The following is an 18,947-nucleotide window of genomic DNA, read 5'->3' as shown; positions in this document are numbered from 1 at the left end:
AAGATTAGAAAATAAAAACAAGCTAAGAAATAAAAGCTAGGATAGAAGATAAAATAGAAATATAACACACAAGAGCAAAATCTCCAGTGCAGTATAAGATCATTATCTGGTTTAATAAAAGGCAGCAGCAGCAAACAGGAAAGTTTGAAGCTTTGTTTTAAAAGAACTCAGAGTAACACTTCACTTTACAGGTCTGCAAATTTCATGGTAATTTGGAGATAATTAGCAAGTTACCTATTTGAAATTTCTGCCAAATTACCCCCAATATTTACCTCAAAATGTATCAAAAATTACTTTATTTTAAACATTATTTGTTTTGCACAATTTAAGACTAGTACTAGTACTGAGCTGTTCTTTAGCTTTTACCTACAGCAGAGTATTTTTAAACTGTGGTATGGCTACTATCACTGAAATATCTGAAGGAATACTCCTTCCACCACTGTCACACCCCCACACACATTATCAGCTACTAATGGACAACCATTAGTGAGTCCCAACATGGTGATGTATTCACTTTCCTTTTAGAAAGCGACTGTATATGACGCTTTTATTTTGAAGGTGGGATCACAGAGCGAACGTTGCGCTGCGTTCTGTCCGGTTGTTGAGCTTGACGCGTCACTGCTCCTTTATCAGACAGCGGCGGCTCGTTTCCCCCCACAGGGCCGGAACACCTTTCCATCAGACATCAGGCTGTTTCGTCATTCATACGCAAAACTCCCCCCCTCCGCCAAGACCTGCTCTCTGCAACTACATCATGATATTAAATAAGAAATTATAAACTATCTTCATTTTATTTATTTATTTATTAATTATTATCATTATTATTTTTATTTTTTTCTTCTATTTCTATATATATATGTATGTGTGTATGTATGTATATGTGTGTATGTATGTATATGTGTGTATGTATGTATGTGTATGTAAATGTATGTATGTATGTATGTATATATATGTATGTGTGTATGTATGTATATGTGTGTATGTATGTATGTGTATGTGTATGTGTATGTGTATATATATATATATATATATGTGTATGTGTGTATGTGTATATACGTGTATATATTTGTGTATGTGTGTGTGTATGTATGTATATGTGTGTATGTATGTATGTATATATATTTATATATATGTATGTGTGTATATGTGTATATATATATATATATGTGTATGTGTATATGTGTGTATGTGTGTATGCGTATATATATATATATATGTGTGTGTATGTGTATATATATATATATGTGTGTGTGTATGTGTATATGTGTATATGTGTGTATGTGTGTATGCGTATATATATATATATGTGTGTGTATGTGTATATATATATATATGTGTGTGTGTATGTGTATATGTGTATATGTGTATATGTGTGTATGTGTGTATGTGTATATATATATATATATATATATATACACACACGTAGGCAAAATTGTTGGTACCCTTCCGTTAAAGAAAGAAAAACCCACAATGGTCACTGAAATAACTTGAAACTGACAAAAGCTATAATAAATAAAAATTCACTGAAAATTAACTAATGAAAATCAGATATTGTTTTTGAATTATGGTTCAACAGAATCATTTTAAAAAACAAACTAATAAAACTGGCCTGGACAAAAATGATGGTACCCTTAACTTAATATTTAGTTGTACAACCTTTCGAGGCAATCACTTCAATCGAGTGATTTCTGTAACTCTCAATGAGACTTCTGCACCTGTCGACAGGTATTTTGGCCCACTCCTCGTGAGCAAACTGCTCCAGCTGTCTCAGGTTTGAAGGGTGCCTTCTCCGAATGCATGTTTCAGCTCTTTCCACAGATGTTCAATAGGATTTAGATCCGGGCTCATAGAAGGCCACTTCAGAATAGTCCAATATTTTGTTCTTAGCCATTCTTGGGTGTTTTTAGCTGTGTTTTGGGTCATTATCCTGTTTGAGGACCCATGACCTGCAACTGAGACCAAGCTTTCTGACACTGGGCAGCACATTTCGCTCCAGAATGCCTTGATTGTGTTCAGATTTCATTGTACCCTGCACAGATTCAAGACACCCTGTGCCAGATGCAGCAAAGCAGCCCCATAACATAACCGAGCCTCTTCCATGTTTCACATTAGGTACAGTGTTCTTTTCTTTGGATGCTTAATTTTTGCGTCTGTGAACATAGAGCTGATGTGACTTGCCAAAAAGCTCCAGTTTTGTCTCATCTGTCCAAAGGACATTCTCCCAGAAGCTTCGTGGCTTGTCAATATGCATTTTGGCAAATTCCAGTCTCGCTTTTTTATGATTTGGTGTCCTCCTCGGTTGTCTTCCATTAAGTCTACTTTGGCTCAAACAGCGACGGATGGTGCGATCTGACACTGATGTAACTTGACCTTGGAGTTCACCTCTAATCTCTTTGGAAGTTGTTCTGGGCTCTTTGGTTACCATTCGTATTATCCGTCTCTTCAATATGTCATCAATTTTCCTCTTGCGGCCACGTCCAGGGAGGTTGGCTACAGTCCCATGGACCTTAAACTTCTGAATAATATGAGCAGCTGTAGTCACAGGAACATCAGGCTGCTTGGAGATGGTCTTATAGCCTTTACCTTTAACATGAAGGTCTATAATGTTCTTTCTGATCTCCTGAGACAACTCTCTCCTTAGCTTTCTGTGGTCCATGTTCAGTGTGGTACACACCATGACACCAAACAGCACAGTTACTACTTTTGACCCTTTAAATAGGCAGACTGACTGATTACAATTTTGAAGACACCTGTGATGCTGTTTACAGGACACACCTTAGTTTAATATGTCCCTATGGTCAAATTATTTTACATCTTTTCTAGGGGTACCATCATTTTTGTCCTGGCCAGTTTCATTAGTTTGTTTTTTAAAATGATTCTGTTGAACCACAATTCAAAAGCAATATCTGATTATCATTAGTTAATTTTCAGTGAATTTTTATTTATTATAGCTTTTGTCAGTTTAAAGTTATTTCAGTGACCATTGTGGGTTTTTCTTTCTTTAACGGAAGGGTACCAACAATTTTGCCTACGTGTGTATATGTGTATATGTGTGTATGTGTATATATATATATATATATATGTATGTGTGTATGTGTATGTGTATATATGTGTATATATGTGTATGTGTGTGTATGTAGGTATGTATATATACAGTATATATATATATATATATATATATATATATATATATATATGTTTTACATTTTTTATTTTTTTTCTCTTCTTCTTCTTCTTATTTAATGACTTATTTGTGGATACTCTCCCTGTGTTGTATTCTCTACAATTTTAATTGTATGTATCCATAATTGAGAATCAGTTAGGTCTTTTGTGGCCAGCTGTGGCTGTTTGTGTGTATGTTGTTGTCAGGTATGATTGATTGATGTGTTGTGTCACGGGTGAGTGTTGTTCAGAAAAACAAAAATTACCTTTCCCTGTATAGTGACTGTTCTATTGATTATTGACAATTCATAAAAAGACCTTTGAAGAAAAATAAGAAATTATGCTTTAATGTTCACTTTTAAGGTCGGAACTAGTAGTTTGTTTGTTTTTTTTGGGGGTGGAAACAACCCACTGTCCACTCACTAGATTACATCAGACGCTTTCGGCCACAGGATTTAGAGTTAACAATTGTCAAACCAAAATAAATATGTTTCCACAGAGTTTAGACTTCAACCTACGCCATGCCATAGCTACAACTGAGGTCATGTCTTCAGTAGCTTATAATGTGTGTGGGGGTGTGACAGTGGTGGAAGAAGTATTCCTTCAGATATTTCAGTAAAAGTAGTATTACCACAGTTTAAAAATACTCTGCTGTAAGTAAAAAGCTCTACATTCAAAATCTTACTAAGTCTAAGCATAGAAATATACTTAAAGTACAGCTCAACATAATATAAAACAATAAACAATAATAAACAATGCAATTGGTAGAGTATACTTTAATACTACTTTATATCTGTCTACAATATTTCCCTCTGAAATGTAGTTGAGTAGAAGTATAAAGTAGCACCAAATGGAAATATTCAAGTACAAGTACCTCAACATTGTACTTGAGTTTGAGTCCCCAGAAGTCACATATTTTGACGTTATGACTTTTTAAAGCTCTTTAAATGTGTCTGTTTTGGGGGGAGGAACGTTTTATTAGGTTTTCAGACTGATGACTATATGAAAAAAGACAAAAAGAAACAAATGAATATTTTTGATGCAAGGAAATTAAAGTAAAGTAAGTACAGATGATTCATATAGGTCCGATCTAGCTCAGACACCACAAAGTGCTTTACAATAAATGACAAAGCAAAGAAAAATGTGACTTTTTGATTCGGTGTTTGGTCAGAATTGTCTGTGCTGCTTTGACTCAATACCTCAATATTCCTAAAAACCCCTTTAACCATTAGCTTCATGTTTATTATGACTGAGCTGAGCACTGGATACAGATGTATTCATGTGGCCGTGGCTTGGCACGAGCTTAAACGCTGAACTGACCACCAAGCCAAACCACCACTATAAACAATTCTGTTTTCAGAAAAGCCATTATTTTGTTTTCCTTATATAACTCTGATCCCCAAATCACAACCGAAACCAAGTCTGCTGTATTCCTGATAATGTATTCTGCTTGATTTGATCTGTGCAATTAACCTTAATGTAGGCTGTAAACTTTAATGTTTTAAACCAGTGGTAGAACAGTAACTCAAGTAGGTACTGGAAGTACAATTTCAAGGTAGGCCACTTGTACTTTACATGAGTATTTTCATTTTCTGGTACTTTATACTTCTATTCCACTACAAGTAAGAGTGAAATATTGTATACTTTCCACACAAAACACATGATCATCTTAACCTTAAATATGTATATAAATGAGTTCAAATCAGCTCCACCTGCACATACAACATTAAAATGCTGCTAACACAAAAATATGAATATGATGTAAAGACTATATATTAATATAACACCATGGCAGGAGCCATCAAACCGTACAACACCTCTCTAGGGAGGACGGTCTGCAGGACAGATAATAATGCACACAGTGCACTTTCATAGACTAAGCTACTGGAGTTACCCTGCACTATACTCATTTTTAACAGTCTCTTCTGCACTATATTCACTTTTTTAATAGTCCTGTATCACAGCTGTTACCCTGCACTATATTCAGTTTAAACAGTTTTTCTTCATCTCCTTGTATATCTGGTATATTTTTTTGTACTTTGCACTACTAACTTTTTTGCTGCCTTTTTACTAACATGTTTTGCACTATGGAACTGTGATGCTGGAAACTTGAATTTCCCTATCTATCTATCTGTCCGTCTATCCATCTATCTATCTATCTATCTATCTATCTATCTATCTATCTCTCTATCTATCTATCTATCTATCTATCTATCTATCTCTCTCTCTATCTATCTATCTATCTATCTATCTATCTATCTATCTATCTATTCTGCATAATTATACTAGGCAACATTTTAAATGCATGACTTTTATTTGTAAAGGAGTATTTTCACATTAAGGTATTGCTTATTTCAGTTAAATTAAAATCTTAGTATTGACTCCACAACTATTTCAAACACTTTGTTTTTCTACATTACAAGTCAAATCCACAATAAAAACTGCGTCGTTTGGGGCAACGGAACTACTTTATTGTACCACCAGCCTGTGGAATGCGCGGAGGGACACGGCGAGGTGAGGCGGCTGGCTGGTGGATTTTTTCGGCGTGTGTGAGTTCTCCAAGGAGGAGAACCGGGTAAACATCACACTACTGTTTAACCACTGGACCAGCACTAGGCAGCCTCGATTCAGGCCGTTTTTGTGGCAGTTAACGGACACACCTAAAGACAACAAGCCCCTGATAAAGTCACTGTGTTTGGCCTGGAGCCTCCTCCTCCTCCTCCTCCTCCTCCTCTTCCTCCACATGGAGCCTCTCATGGCCCCTGCGGTTCACCAGAGTCCCTGCAGCAGCAGCAGCAGCAGCAGCAGTCCTCTGCACACTTCTACCTCACACTGCTGCGAGTGGGAACTTGCCCTGAAAAGCTAACAGAGAAATTCTTCTGGGCTTAGTAGTGGAGCACTTCATACAAAAACAATACTTTGAAGAGCTGCAAGAGCGGCTGGGGCTCTGTCGGCATCTCTGTGCCACATTCATATAGGCCTAATATTACCACATTCATATAGGCCTAATATTACCACATTCATATAGGCCTAATATTACCACATTCACATAGGCCTAATATTACCACATTCACATAGGCCTAATATTACCACATTCACATAGTCCTAATATTACCACATTCACATAGGCCTAATATTACCACATTCACATAGGCCTAATATTACCACATTCACATAGGCCTAATATTACCACATTCACATAGGCCTAATATTACCACATTCACATAGGCCTAATATTACCACATTCATATAGGCCTAATATTACCACATTCACATAGGCCTAATATTACCACATTCATATAGGCCTAATATTACCACATTCATGTAGGCCTAATATTACCACATTCATATAGGCCTAATATTACCACATTCATATAGGCCTAATATTACCACATTCATACAGGCCTAATATTACCACATTCACATAGGCCTAATATTACCATATTCACATAGGCCTAATATTACCACATTCACATAGGCCTAATATTACCACATTCATACATGCCTAATATTACCACATTCACATAGGCCTAATATTACCACATTCATACATGCCTAATATTACCACATTCACATAGGCCTAATATTACCACATTCATACATGCCTAATATTACCACATTCATATAGGCCTAATATTACCACATTCATATAGGCCTAATATTACCACATTCATATAGGCCTAATATTACCACATTCATACAGGCCTAATATTACCACATTCACATAGGCCTAATATTACCACATTCATACATGCCTAATATTACCACATTCATATAGGCCTAATATTACCACATTCATACAGGCCTAATATTACCACATTCACATAGGCCTAATATTACCACATTCATACATGCCTAATATTACCACATTCATATAGGCCTAATATTACCACATTCATACAGGCCTAATATTACCACATTCACATAGGCCTAATATTACCACATTCACATAGGCCTAATATTACCACATTCATATAGGCCTAATATTACCACATTCATACAGGCCTAATATTACCACATTCATATAGGCCTAATATTACCACATTCATACAGGCCTAATATTACCACATTCACATAGGCCTAATATTACCACATTCATACATGCCTAATATTACCACATTCATATAGGCCTAATATTACCACATTCACATAGGCCTAATATTACCACATTCATATAGGCCTAATATTACCACATAAAATAGGCCTAATATTACCACATTCATATAGGCCTAATATTACCACATAAAATAGGCCTAATATTACCACATTCATATAGGCCTAATATTACCACATTCATATAGGCCTAATATTACCACATTCATACAGGCCTAATATTACCACATTCATATAGGCCTAATATTACCACATTCATATAGGCCTAATATTACCACATTCATACAGGCCTAATATTACCACATTCATACATGCCTAATATTACCACATTCATATAGGCCTAATATTACCACATTCATACAGGCCTAATATTACCACATTCATATAGGCCTAATATTACCACATTCATACAGGCCTAATATTACCACATTCATACATGCCTAATATTACCACATTCATACATGCCTAATATTACCACATTCATATAGGCCTAATATTACCACATTCATACATGCCTAATATTACCACATTCATATAGGCCTAATATTACCACATTCATACAGGCCTAATATTACCACATTCACATAGGCCTAATATTACCACATTCATACATGCCTAATATTACCACATTCATATAGGCCTAATATTACCACATTCATATAGGCCTAATATTACCACATTCACATAGGCCTAATATTACCACATTCACATAGGCCTAATATTACCACATTCATACATGCCTAATATTACCACATTCATATAGGCCTAATATTACCACATTCATATAGGCCTAATATTACCACATTCACATAGGCCTAATATTACCACATTCACATAGGCCTAATATTACCACATTCATACATGCCTAATATTACCACATTCATATAGGCCTAATATTACCACATTCATATAGGCCTAATATTACCACATTCATACAGGCCTAATATTACCACATTCATATAGGCCTAATATTACCACATTCATACAGGCCTAATATTACCACATTCACATAGGCCTAATATTACCACATTCATACATGCCTAATATTACCACATTCATATAGGCCTAATATTACCACATTCACATAGGCCTAATATTACCACATTCATATAGGCCTAATATTACCACATAAAATAGGCCTAATATTACCACATTCATATAGGCCTAATATTACCACATAAAATAGGCCTAATATTACCACATTCATATAGGCCTAATATTACCACATTCATATAGGCCTAATATTACCACATTCATACAGGCCTAATATTACCACATTCATATAGGCCTAATATTACCACATTCATATAGGCCTAATATTACCTAATTCATATAGGCCTAAAATTACTCACCACACACTGCAGAAGAGTTAGTTTAGCTCTGAAAATATCTAGTAAATGTACAGTGGACATTTATGCAGAAATAAATGCTGCAGCTCCTCCAGACCAACAGAGGTTTCCCGTGTCTTGTGAAGTGACGGGGCTCCACAGCGAGAAACGTTATCTTCTCCGACCAAAACTCCGGTGTCTCCCCTGTTTCCTCCGGCCGCGGTCGGGAGGCTGAAGCAGGAAAAGCCAACACTAGGATCAGCATTGATTCATGGAGAGACCTTTGTCTGGTCAGCTAACATTACTGCCAAGCAGGTGAAATATAGAGTGATATTGTGGTTTTAGCTGACGTGTGTCGCCTCACTGTTTTGAGTGATGCTCGTTCATGTCTATGTAGAGCGAGCACAAGCGCGAGCCCGACGCTGACTTTCGTTGACAACAGGAATAATGGAGAGAATTTTATTATTATTATTATTATTATTATTTTATTTTAGTTAGTTATTATTATTGTTATTATTATTAATAATTATTATTTAATTTTATTTAATTTTATTGTTATTTTTTTTATTTTTTCCCCCTGCCAATCTAGTGCTCCACACTCCAGTCCAGTAGGTGGTAGTAATGCACCTATCAGCTGGTTTGCTCCTCTCAGTGCATCTTTAGCACCACCTGGTGGTCAACACAGGATAGTGCAGGCAAAGATGGCAGCCACCATGAGGACGTTGTGTTGTTCAGGTGAGACAGAGGTTATTCACTAAATCTGTTGTGTGTGAGACACATTTAAACCTTAAAGTTGAGCTCCTTTGTTAAGTAACAGCTTCTTGCACCAGTTCACTGCCTTTGATAGAGCTGCCTGTTTGAATAACCACCTTGAATACAGTAAGAACTGTGAATGCTGCTCTTCAGTAAAGTAGATCTCATCTGACACACTGAGGAGGGAAAGAAACCACACTTATACAAGGGTTTACTTATTGTTTGTTTGTTGTTTATTTGTTTTGCACAATTTAAGACTATACAACATAACAAATAATAATATACAGTGCAGGAAGAGGCAAAAAACCCACTGGGCTTATCTGAAGCCTCCACCTAGAGACAAGATTAATATACAGACATAATATGACTACATAATAGTGATAACAAACAATTAGGACAATATATAATAACAATAACAATACAGTAAATATATAAAAAAATAGAGAGGTCATGTAAGTCCCCTTTACCACAGAAAAATGTTAGCAGACATCTAAAATAAAGCCCTAAACATCTATTTTTGATTTTTAAAATGTTTTATTTACTCAGTTAACTGTTCTTTTATAACGTTTTTAAATTGTTATTTCTCAAAATTATGCTGCTTCAAAAGTCCCTACACGCAGCCAAGAATTGTTTGTTTATTGTTTATTTATTTTTGCACAATTTAAGACTATATAACATAACAAAAAATAAATAAATCAAATAAAGTGCAGGAAGAGGCAAAAAAACCACTGGGCTTATCTGAAGCCTCCACCTATAGACAGGATTAATATAAATAAATAATATGACTACATAATAGTGATAACAAAACAATTAGAACAAGATATATATAATAACAACAATAACAATACAGTAAATATATTAAAAAAAAGTGTGTGTGTGTGTTGTATGGTTAGTGTTTGTGAGGAGGATATTGATTTAAATATCTATAAAGACTTCTTCAAACAACATTGTGAGTGGGAAAAACATGACAACATGGGGGGGAAAGCAATTACAAGACAGCAATTAAATGACCCTTTAAGCGACTTTTGAAACATTTGACAGATGAACAGTTTATTGATAGATGTGAAAAGCTACTCCATAATTTGGTTCCTCTAAATGTTATCAAAAACTGACCTCTACTAGTGAGGACTTTAGGAGGATGAAGACCTAGAGATTGACGGGTTGAGTAAGAATGGACCTGAGAATTTGTTTTAAAACGTATTGACTACAGATCAGTATCTGCTCATAAGATCATAATGGAGTGGTTCAAAGTGCATCCTGTAGATTTCAGGCGTCTTAGAGGTGATTTCAGAGGCTGTTTTTGTTGTTTTCTTCCAGTGTTGAGGCACTCCAGCAGGCAGTTCAGCACAACATGTGGAGCACAGGCTGGACAGAAGTGGAGGAAAGAGTAAGTTCACCGTTGACACACTGGGTTTTTTACTAAATAATTGATTTGTTTGAGTGCTGTTGATGTGTACACCAAGGCTTTATTATTAGCTAATGGGACAAAGCAGGCAACTTACCCAGAAGCTCCACTCTTGCTGTGTGGCAACTGGTTTGTCCTAATTTAATTAACATTTAGTTTGGGAACCACTACAGCACCTAACAAACTGACATGATAGAGCAGGGGTCAGCAACCTTTACTATCAAAAGAGCCATTTTAGGCAAAAATAAATAAATAATAATCTGTCTGGAGCCGCAAAACATTTGAGCATTATGATGAAGGTAACACAGTTTATAGTCTAAGTATATAGTATATAAGTCTAATGCAGTGAGGGCCAAAGAGCAAATGTACTACGGAGTATTAGGGTCACATTGAGGGGAAAAACAACATCTGAGATTTACAGAATAAAGTCATAATATTACAAGAAAAAAAGTTGTAATATTACGAGAATAAAGTCATAACTTTACGAGAAAAAGTCGGGATCACACACATCCAAAACAAAAACAGACGTAATGTAAATTTCAGAGGAGAACATCCTGGCTGTAGTATTGTCTGCATGTTTTCTTAATCTCTGATGACATATTATGGTCATTTGATGATTTATTACAGTAAATGTATTGCATATTGATCCTTTAAAGTATATCATTATAATAAAATATAAACCACTATAACCAAGGTTTTCTATTTTCCCTATAATTTGAGTTGAGCGGTTGAGTTGCATTGTGGGTAATGTAGTTGTTTTTTGAATGTGTGGGATAAAAAAACTACAATCTCTGGTCCTCCTGCATTGATTTTGATACTTTTAAAAAAATATTAGCCATCCTGAGTCCGACAGTGTTATAGACCATGCTAAAATGCTAATACGACAATGCAAAACCGTTGGAGGACACTTTTTAAGATTTCTTCCAGGTTGATTTGCGGTTCCCATCATAACAACAAATGTGATTTAGCCAATACTACAGTACTTTAGCAGCTATTTATAGCAGCAGCCAGAATAACTTTTGTACATAATGACCAGGTTGCTATGGGGCAAAGAATAGCTGATTATCCACAAGTCCTCCAATTCTCTGTTTCTACTTCCATAACGTTTGTGTTTGCTTGCAGACATGGACTTGCCCGAAGTGGCACAGAATACGGCCCTCTGACAGACCTGCCTGATTGGTCGTTTGCAGGTATTGTTTGTTTTTGAGTCACAGATATTAGGAGGTATTTTTCAAGCAACAGAGGCCTAATTCAGTGATTCACACTTTTTAAAACCGTGACCATGTGGTGATCTACTCGTAGCACATTTAGTAATTTCCTGTGTGTGTTCTTGTTTGTGTATCCGGACAGACGGGAGACCAGCACCTCTAATGAAGGGACAGCTGAGAAGAAAGCAAGAGAGGGAAGATTTAGCGGTGAGTATCAGCACCTTTTACTTTTACCTTCCTATTTATCTTCTCGCCTTTCTGTTTCTTAACATGCTTTTTTGTCGCGCTCTTTCCCACAGAGACGCATCGTGATGCTGAACTCGGAGGTGGACTCAGGAATGGAGGCGTGGAGCGAAAAGCAAGAAGCGGCCAAAAGAACGGAGGAGCACAAAAAGTCTCTTTTACTCAAACCTAAAGGCAAATTGTTAATGAAGACAAAAGCTAAAAGTTAGAAAACACGTCATCATCGTAATCAGGTTCCTCATTCTGAACTGTTGAATATATTTAAGAGGACTTTTGGGTTTTCTCCTGATTTACAGTTTGTTTTTCACTATTCATGGATTTCTGCAATAAATGCTTTGATTTATATAGATATAATTCAGATTTAATGTCTCTCAGCTTCCACTAGAATGCAGCATTTCTCCTCGAGCGAGGCAGTGTGAAGGCTCAAACGCCATTTTGTCTAGTGTCGGGCTCAGAGAGGAGTTTTGTTGGGCCTGCGGAGGAAGGGAGGAGCTGGCGATCATAAAGTAGCTCTGATTCAGGACCTCGCTGTGTATGAGAGTGTGTGTGTTTAAAGAGAGAGACAGAGTTCACACCTTGGCATGCTGTAGTAACTCAATGTTATTACTCGAAATACATGACGAATGTTCGCGCAAGACCACCCGGTGGAGCAGCTTAGTTAAGTTGGAGAGGCAATAAAAAGGAAATAGGTGACGCCAGAATAATTTACACAGTTTTAGTAGCAAGTGGGGAAGACGAATCTGTTCCAAGATAAAACTAATGTGATGCTTGTGGACAGAACGGGGTGTTTTCTTCTGACATCTCTACCAACAAAGAGGAGAAAAGTCTGAATTTTGAACGTGTCGTTCTGCAGCCTGGTGTCTGGAAAGATGATTATCTGGCTGCAGCCAAGTTGGCAGAAAGTTTAGCATCCCACAGAAAGTGATATTTTTATGGTATCAGCTCAAATTTGAAAGCTCGACAAAGTCTTAATCAAGCTGCAGAAACACGTGTTTTGATTTTAAAAGCAGGAAAACATAAATCAGCTGTGAAGAAATGACATCTAATTCTAGTTCTTCTTCTTCTTCTAAGTGGCTTCTGCAGGGAGTTTGTGCCTCTTTCTAAAAAAAAAAAACCGATTTGTCGTATGCATTTATGGTGTAAAGCGACATTTTGCAGAGATGCCGAGCAGCTGTGCCTTTGCAAAGTCAGCACTAACTTAGTGTGACTTTGACTTATAAACAGACTCTTTACAAAATGAGGTAACCTTCACTCTTGCTTTCTGCTCCCTTCCTCCTCACGTCCTTCTCTCCCTCCATCTGCCTCTTTTCCTCCCCTCTCTCTCTTTGTCTTGTTGCAGACTTCAGCAAAGCCCCACTGTAATTAGGGCTGCTAGCCGCTGAGTTGCAGATTCTTTTCTGTGGAGATGGGAGTTTTCTTTCCCCCCCTCCTCTCCTTGTCTTAACTTTTTCATACAGTTGACCAAAGGAGCTGACTGTTTGTTGTGTGGGAGGACATTGAACAGGCCACAGAGGGCGTTAAAGTGTTGTAAGAAATGTCAAAAGTGGTTAACAAGACGACATTTTTCATTCACAAGCACAATCCTCACACCTGCACCATCAAAGACCTCCAACTGCACCAACAGTGAGAAATGGGACTCCTCATTCTTTCTCTTGACGCACCGTTTTTTCACATCCTGCTTTTCTGTGAATGTGTTTCTCCTCAACAACCTCTCCTCCTCCTGACTCCTCCCATCCTCCCCTTCCTCTCCTCCTCGTGTTGTTTTGGTTTTTGGGGGGAAATGAGAACCAGATGTTGCTTATTGTGCAGAAGTCAGCGCTGGTGGGTGCTTCGGGGGGCGCTAGGTGAGGTCAGTCTGCTCGGATGGAGGGCGAAGGATGAGACAGATGTGGCTGCTTTTGGAGATTAGCTGACGGGCATCTGTAGTTTCAGCCGCAGACCAGAAACGGGGAGGGTTTCCTGGCAGATGTGGCTGGGAAGGGGGTGCAGGAGGATGAGCATCGACCTGCTGCAGAGTCAGGGGGGTTTGTGAGGGTCTGATTCAGCAACTATTGTTCCCAAAGACCGCCTCCTGACCTGGGTGTTCCTGGGGCACCCTGGGTAGCATGTTTGACAAAACTACACAGCCTGAACGTTTCAAACTGACACACTGCACGCTGCAATTATCTTTGTTTGTTGCTAGTCAGACAGTAAACCACGTGGCTTCCTTGGTATGTGGGATATTTGTCTGATTTTTAGGCATCTGGATTAGTATTTTTTAGCATCAGGACTGATTATTTTCACTCAGTTTGTTAAAATGCTTCTGCTCAAGTGGGAGTTTGTTCTGTAGATGATAAATAAATGATAGATCTCCACTCGAAGGCACCCTAGAGGGCACTTTATCATGTTTTCTCCACTGGAAGGGCACTATGGAGGACAATTTGTCATGTTTTCTCCATTTAAGGGCACCCTAGAGGGCACATTGTCATGTTTTCTCCACTGGAAGGCAGCACTAGAGGGCACTTTACCCTGTTTTCTCCACTGGAGGGGCACTATAGAGGACAATTTATCATGTTTTCTCAATTTAAGGGCACGCTAGAGGGCACTTTATCATGTTTTCTCCACTGGAAGGGCACCTTAGAGGACAATTTATCATGTTTTCTCCATTTAAGGGCAACCTAGAGGCCACTTTATCATGTTTTCTACATTTAAGGGCAGCCTAGAGGCCACTTTACCAAGTTTTCTCCACTGGAAGGGCACCTTAGAGGACAATTTATTGTGTTTTCTCCATTTAAGGGCAACCTAGAGGCCACTTTATCATGTCTTCTCCGCTGGAAGAGCACCTAAAAGGACACTTTATCATGTTTTCTCCATTTAAGGGCCCCCTAGAGGGCACTTAATCATGTTTTCGCCACTGGAAGGCACCCTAGAGGTCAATTTGTCAGGTTTTCTCCATTTAAGGGCACCTTAGAGGACAATTTAGGGGGATCTTAAACTAAAAAGTTTGGGAATAACTGGCTTAATCTATGCCAATCTTTTTTTTTTTTAAGATTAATTTGAAATGTAGGCAGTAACTATAGCTGTCTGATAACCAGACAACCTCTGAAATGTAGTGGAGTAGAAATATATAAAGTAGCATAACATGCAAGTACTCAAGTAAAGTACAAGAACCTTAAAACTGTGCTTAAGTACAGTACTTGAGTAAATGTACTTAGTTACTTTCCAGCACTGGAAGTCAGGCGAAACGAGAAAATGAAGAGAAAAAGCGAAAGTTACAGTAGAACGAAAATGGTGCCATAATGTAGGTCACCCAAACAAAGTCTCAGGTTGAATTGCAAGCAGCTGTCCTGGCCACTTCCTGCCTGGCATGGAGAAGGAGTGCTGAGCTCGATGGTTGTTCCTGCACCGCCCCGCCAGACTGTACGAGTTCAGCATTAAAATGGCTGACAGAGAGAGAGAGAGAGAGAGAAAGGGGGAGAAAGAGGAATAGAAGTCCACATGGCTGCCAAAGGTCTCATCTGCGTTCATGTCCGTGACCTACAAGACAAGACGGAGAGCAGATGCTTGGCAGATAAACGTGGTAGCACCTCCACACAGACATCCAGATTACTGCCCATTTCATTTCCCCTCCCCCTTTCCTGATCAACAACATCTTTTACAACATTAAACATGGTTGTATATCTTCTCTGACTGCTCCGCGATGTGTGTCCGCCTACAAAGATGCCGTCGCAAACATAATTTAAAAGTAAAAATCTTTAACAGGGCTGTGGGGCAAAAGAGAAGAGGCACAGAGGAAGGTTTCTGGCAGCATTAGATTTTACAGGACCCGTAGTTTCCTAATAATTTCCTAGAAAGAAACTGAAACGTCTATTGCACACAAATTAAATTTATGTTTCTCTGGAATTCCTCTAATCTTTTTTCTTGTGAATTACTGGATAATATTGCCTCTTTGTCTAGAGAGTGTTTTAATCAGTGTACAGCAGCAGCGTACAAACACAGCAAAGATGGAGAGTAAAGTTACAGTACAATAATAAATGATTTTAGTAGCCCTGAATCTAAATCTTCAACTGCCAATGACTCAAATAACTTTCTCAGAACAGTTCTTTCCAGGAAACTTCCTATGAACTTGTTAGGAAATAGACAAAATGCTCTTTTTTTTGGAGGTCAGAGGTCAGGGTCGGCTACACAGAAGCAGCTCTGAAACTGATTCAGTGTTTTGCTCAAAGACACTTGCAGAAATTGAACCCATGCAGGGATTGAAGGACACACCCTGTTACTGCAGTCTTTCAATATTTCCTTTCGTCCTCTTTGTGAATAAACTCAGCCCCCTTTGCAAAGGCTTTATATGTTCTAGCTAAGTACTTTATTAATGCGTAATAAGTCATTTGATACATCTTTAGATGTGTTAAACCATCAGTAAGAACAAATCTTTGGTTTTTAAAACCCTTTGGCTGGTGTTTATCCTCTCTCTTGGGTAATAATACTATACTGTATTATACTGTATTTCAGCAGCATCTACGTCCAGTGGAGCAGTGGAAGTTTCTCCAGAAAGATGGATTGGTCAAAACAGTTATAGTGCATGAGAGACATCCACTGAGACAAATGGAAACACCAGGTGACCGAGACAGAGAAAGAGACAGTTTGGCCAGTGGAAGGAGGCAAAGTGGATGAACAGATGTGAGTAGAAAAAAAATAGAAAAGGTGGGATCAGTCAGGTTAGTGAACAGTATATTCGCAAAGTCTAACCCTGTACTGCTGTGGACGCCACCAGACTACATTCACAAAAACAGTCATTTTACCTTGCAGAACGCAGGAGTATCCATACCCTGCTTGACTCAGCTAGTGCTAGCGTTCACATTATTCATAACCTTATTGATTAGCTTACTTTGGTAACCTACGTCGCTGCTTTTTGCAACGGCTGAGTGGATGTTTCCGTTCGAAGATAAGGGATAAGAACGCCCTTTAAAGAGCAACTTCAAACCAGCTGGAATCTTGTTTTTGCTGCCCTCCAGCAGTTTAACTTCTCTCCTTGCTGCAGTGATGTAAACTTGTACTTCAGGGTGTGTCAGTACACTGTGACATCACTATTGAACGCTTGCTCAAGGGCACTTTAACCTCCACTGGTTAAATCAAAAACAAGATTAAATCTGTATTCATAAAGCACTTTTTATACAGTAATGTAACACAAAGCACTTTGCAGACAGGAAACAGTTAAAAGTAGAAAAAGGCAAAGGTCATGTATTGTGGAAAATGTCATTTACATCAAAACAGGGTTTTTGAGAGACTAAACCGCAATTGCATGCCGACCAGATTCTCAGCAATGTTCTTTTTATGTTGGCGGTTGTTTGCCGTGCATCTTGTGGTTGCTGTTGTTTACCGCCACACCGACAGTATGTGAAGAGTTAAAACGGAGAGCACGAGGAAAAAGAGGCTGAAGGGGGGGGGAGGACAGAAAGAGCAAAAACAGACCAGAGATACTTGTGGTGAGAGGAGGAGTGGTTTGAAACTGAAGCCTCATAAAAAGAACAATTTTGCAGTAAGAGTGAGGGAGGAGATGGAGGGAGGATTTTTTGGAGTGAAATGTGCAGAGGGATAAGTATCCCAAACCCTATGAAATAATTTCTGTTTTACTGCCCTTCTCTTTTCCTTTTCTCTCTTTTTCTTTCACCCAATTTCTCTCCACATGTTTTTATAATTAATTTTCAGAGGAGAGAGCCGGGGCGTAAACGTATTTTTTATTATAAACACACAAACATACACACACACATGCAGCTGGGTTTGGCCGAGAGGTTCAGATGTTTCAAGAATACCAGATGCTCAGCTGGATCGCACCTCTCTGAAAAATGTGACCGTTCCATCACTTTTTCCGACTCGTTCCTCGACACATGACCGCCGGCTCCACGTCCGAAACAACCAGCGGTGGTGTAACTGTATCCAGACTGCTTCATCTGTGGCCCTCCAGCAGCTCACAATGCTGCACATCACTTGACGTTGTTTCCAACACTGCACTGCTTATAATTACTGAGTAATTGTGCACAGTGCAGTTAATGGCCAGAGTGTTGACACTAAAGGATCGATCTTTTACATTTATACATTTAGTTTGAATGTTACAAATTAGATGACAACAACAATCAGTTCTGTCACTGATTGGCATTATTCTCCCACAGAGCGAGAGTACATAATGGAAAAACAGAAGGACTCCCAACTGAAAAAATTTCAAAAATAACAGATGTTAATCTGGCAGCAGCTCAAACTGAAACTGAATGAACTGGAATGATGTAATCATCCCAAACAAACTGTCCTCCAAACACTTTTGAAACATTTAGTTAAGAAATGGCAGTGATATGCTTGCAAATTTCATTCTAATCACAACATTGTGTTAGTTTCTGGATACTAAATGACAAAATAAAAGTACATTATTTAGATTACAACATAGTATATACTTAATAGTTTAAGCATGTAGCATGGAGTTGGGAAATGGACTCGATTAAAGCCACCCGAGCAGAAAACAGGAAATACAGTAATTATGTGACCCTGCTAAAAGAAAAACACTTTTATCTCCAAATCTTAAGTTGCATCCATGTTTTTTGTTAATTACATAAAAAAAAGATTTAATTGAAGTTGCTCTATACGATATTCGGAGCATTAGTATGGCATCAAACAATTATTTGCTATCTTTATAAAGTTATAGAGGAGTAATGTCTACCTGAGCAGAGAATGAAGTTGCTCTCCCTCTGTGTGTGTTGTAATCAGAGC

The 18,947-nt window shown here is 38.0% G+C and overlaps 1 protein-coding gene across 1 annotated transcript; it reads left to right on the top strand.

Annotated features, from left to right (window-relative positions):
• The first annotated feature begins 9,193 nt into the window (after positions 1-9,193).
• On the top strand, positions 9,194-12,566 carry mrpl52 (mitochondrial ribosomal protein L52). Its single transcript, XM_074623933.1, has 5 exons — positions 9,194-9,338; positions 10,674-10,743; positions 11,884-11,951; positions 12,112-12,176; positions 12,269-12,566. Exons 1-5 carry the CDS (start codon positions 9,305-9,307, stop codon positions 12,419-12,421), a joined length of 390 nt encoding a protein of 129 aa, XP_074480034.1. The 5' UTR covers positions 9,194-9,304; the 3' UTR covers positions 12,422-12,566.
• The last annotated feature ends 6,381 nt before the right edge of the window (positions 12,567-18,947 follow it).

The sequence above is a fragment of the Sebastes fasciatus genome, chromosome 22 (assembly GCF_043250625.1).
Source record: "Sebastes fasciatus isolate fSebFas1 chromosome 22, fSebFas1.pri, whole genome shotgun sequence".
In the NCBI taxonomy this organism is placed as follows: domain Eukaryota; kingdom Metazoa; phylum Chordata; class Actinopteri; order Perciformes; family Sebastidae; genus Sebastes; species Sebastes fasciatus.
This window is presented reverse-complemented; position numbering and strand designations above follow the sequence as displayed.

Excerpts from the sequence above, each read along its gene's own strand:
- mrpl52 (XM_074623933.1), top strand. The coding sequence starts at position 9,305 with ATGGCAGCCACCATGAGGACGTTGTGTTGTTCAG. Across the intron at positions 9,339-10,673 it reads GAGGACGTTGTGTTGTTCAG|TGTTGAGGCACTCCAGCAGG; the intron begins GTGAGACAGAGG and ends GTTTTCTTCCAG. Across the intron at positions 10,744-11,883 it reads GGACAGAAGTGGAGGAAAGA|ACATGGACTTGCCCGAAGTG; the intron begins GTAAGTTCACCG and ends GTTTGCTTGCAG.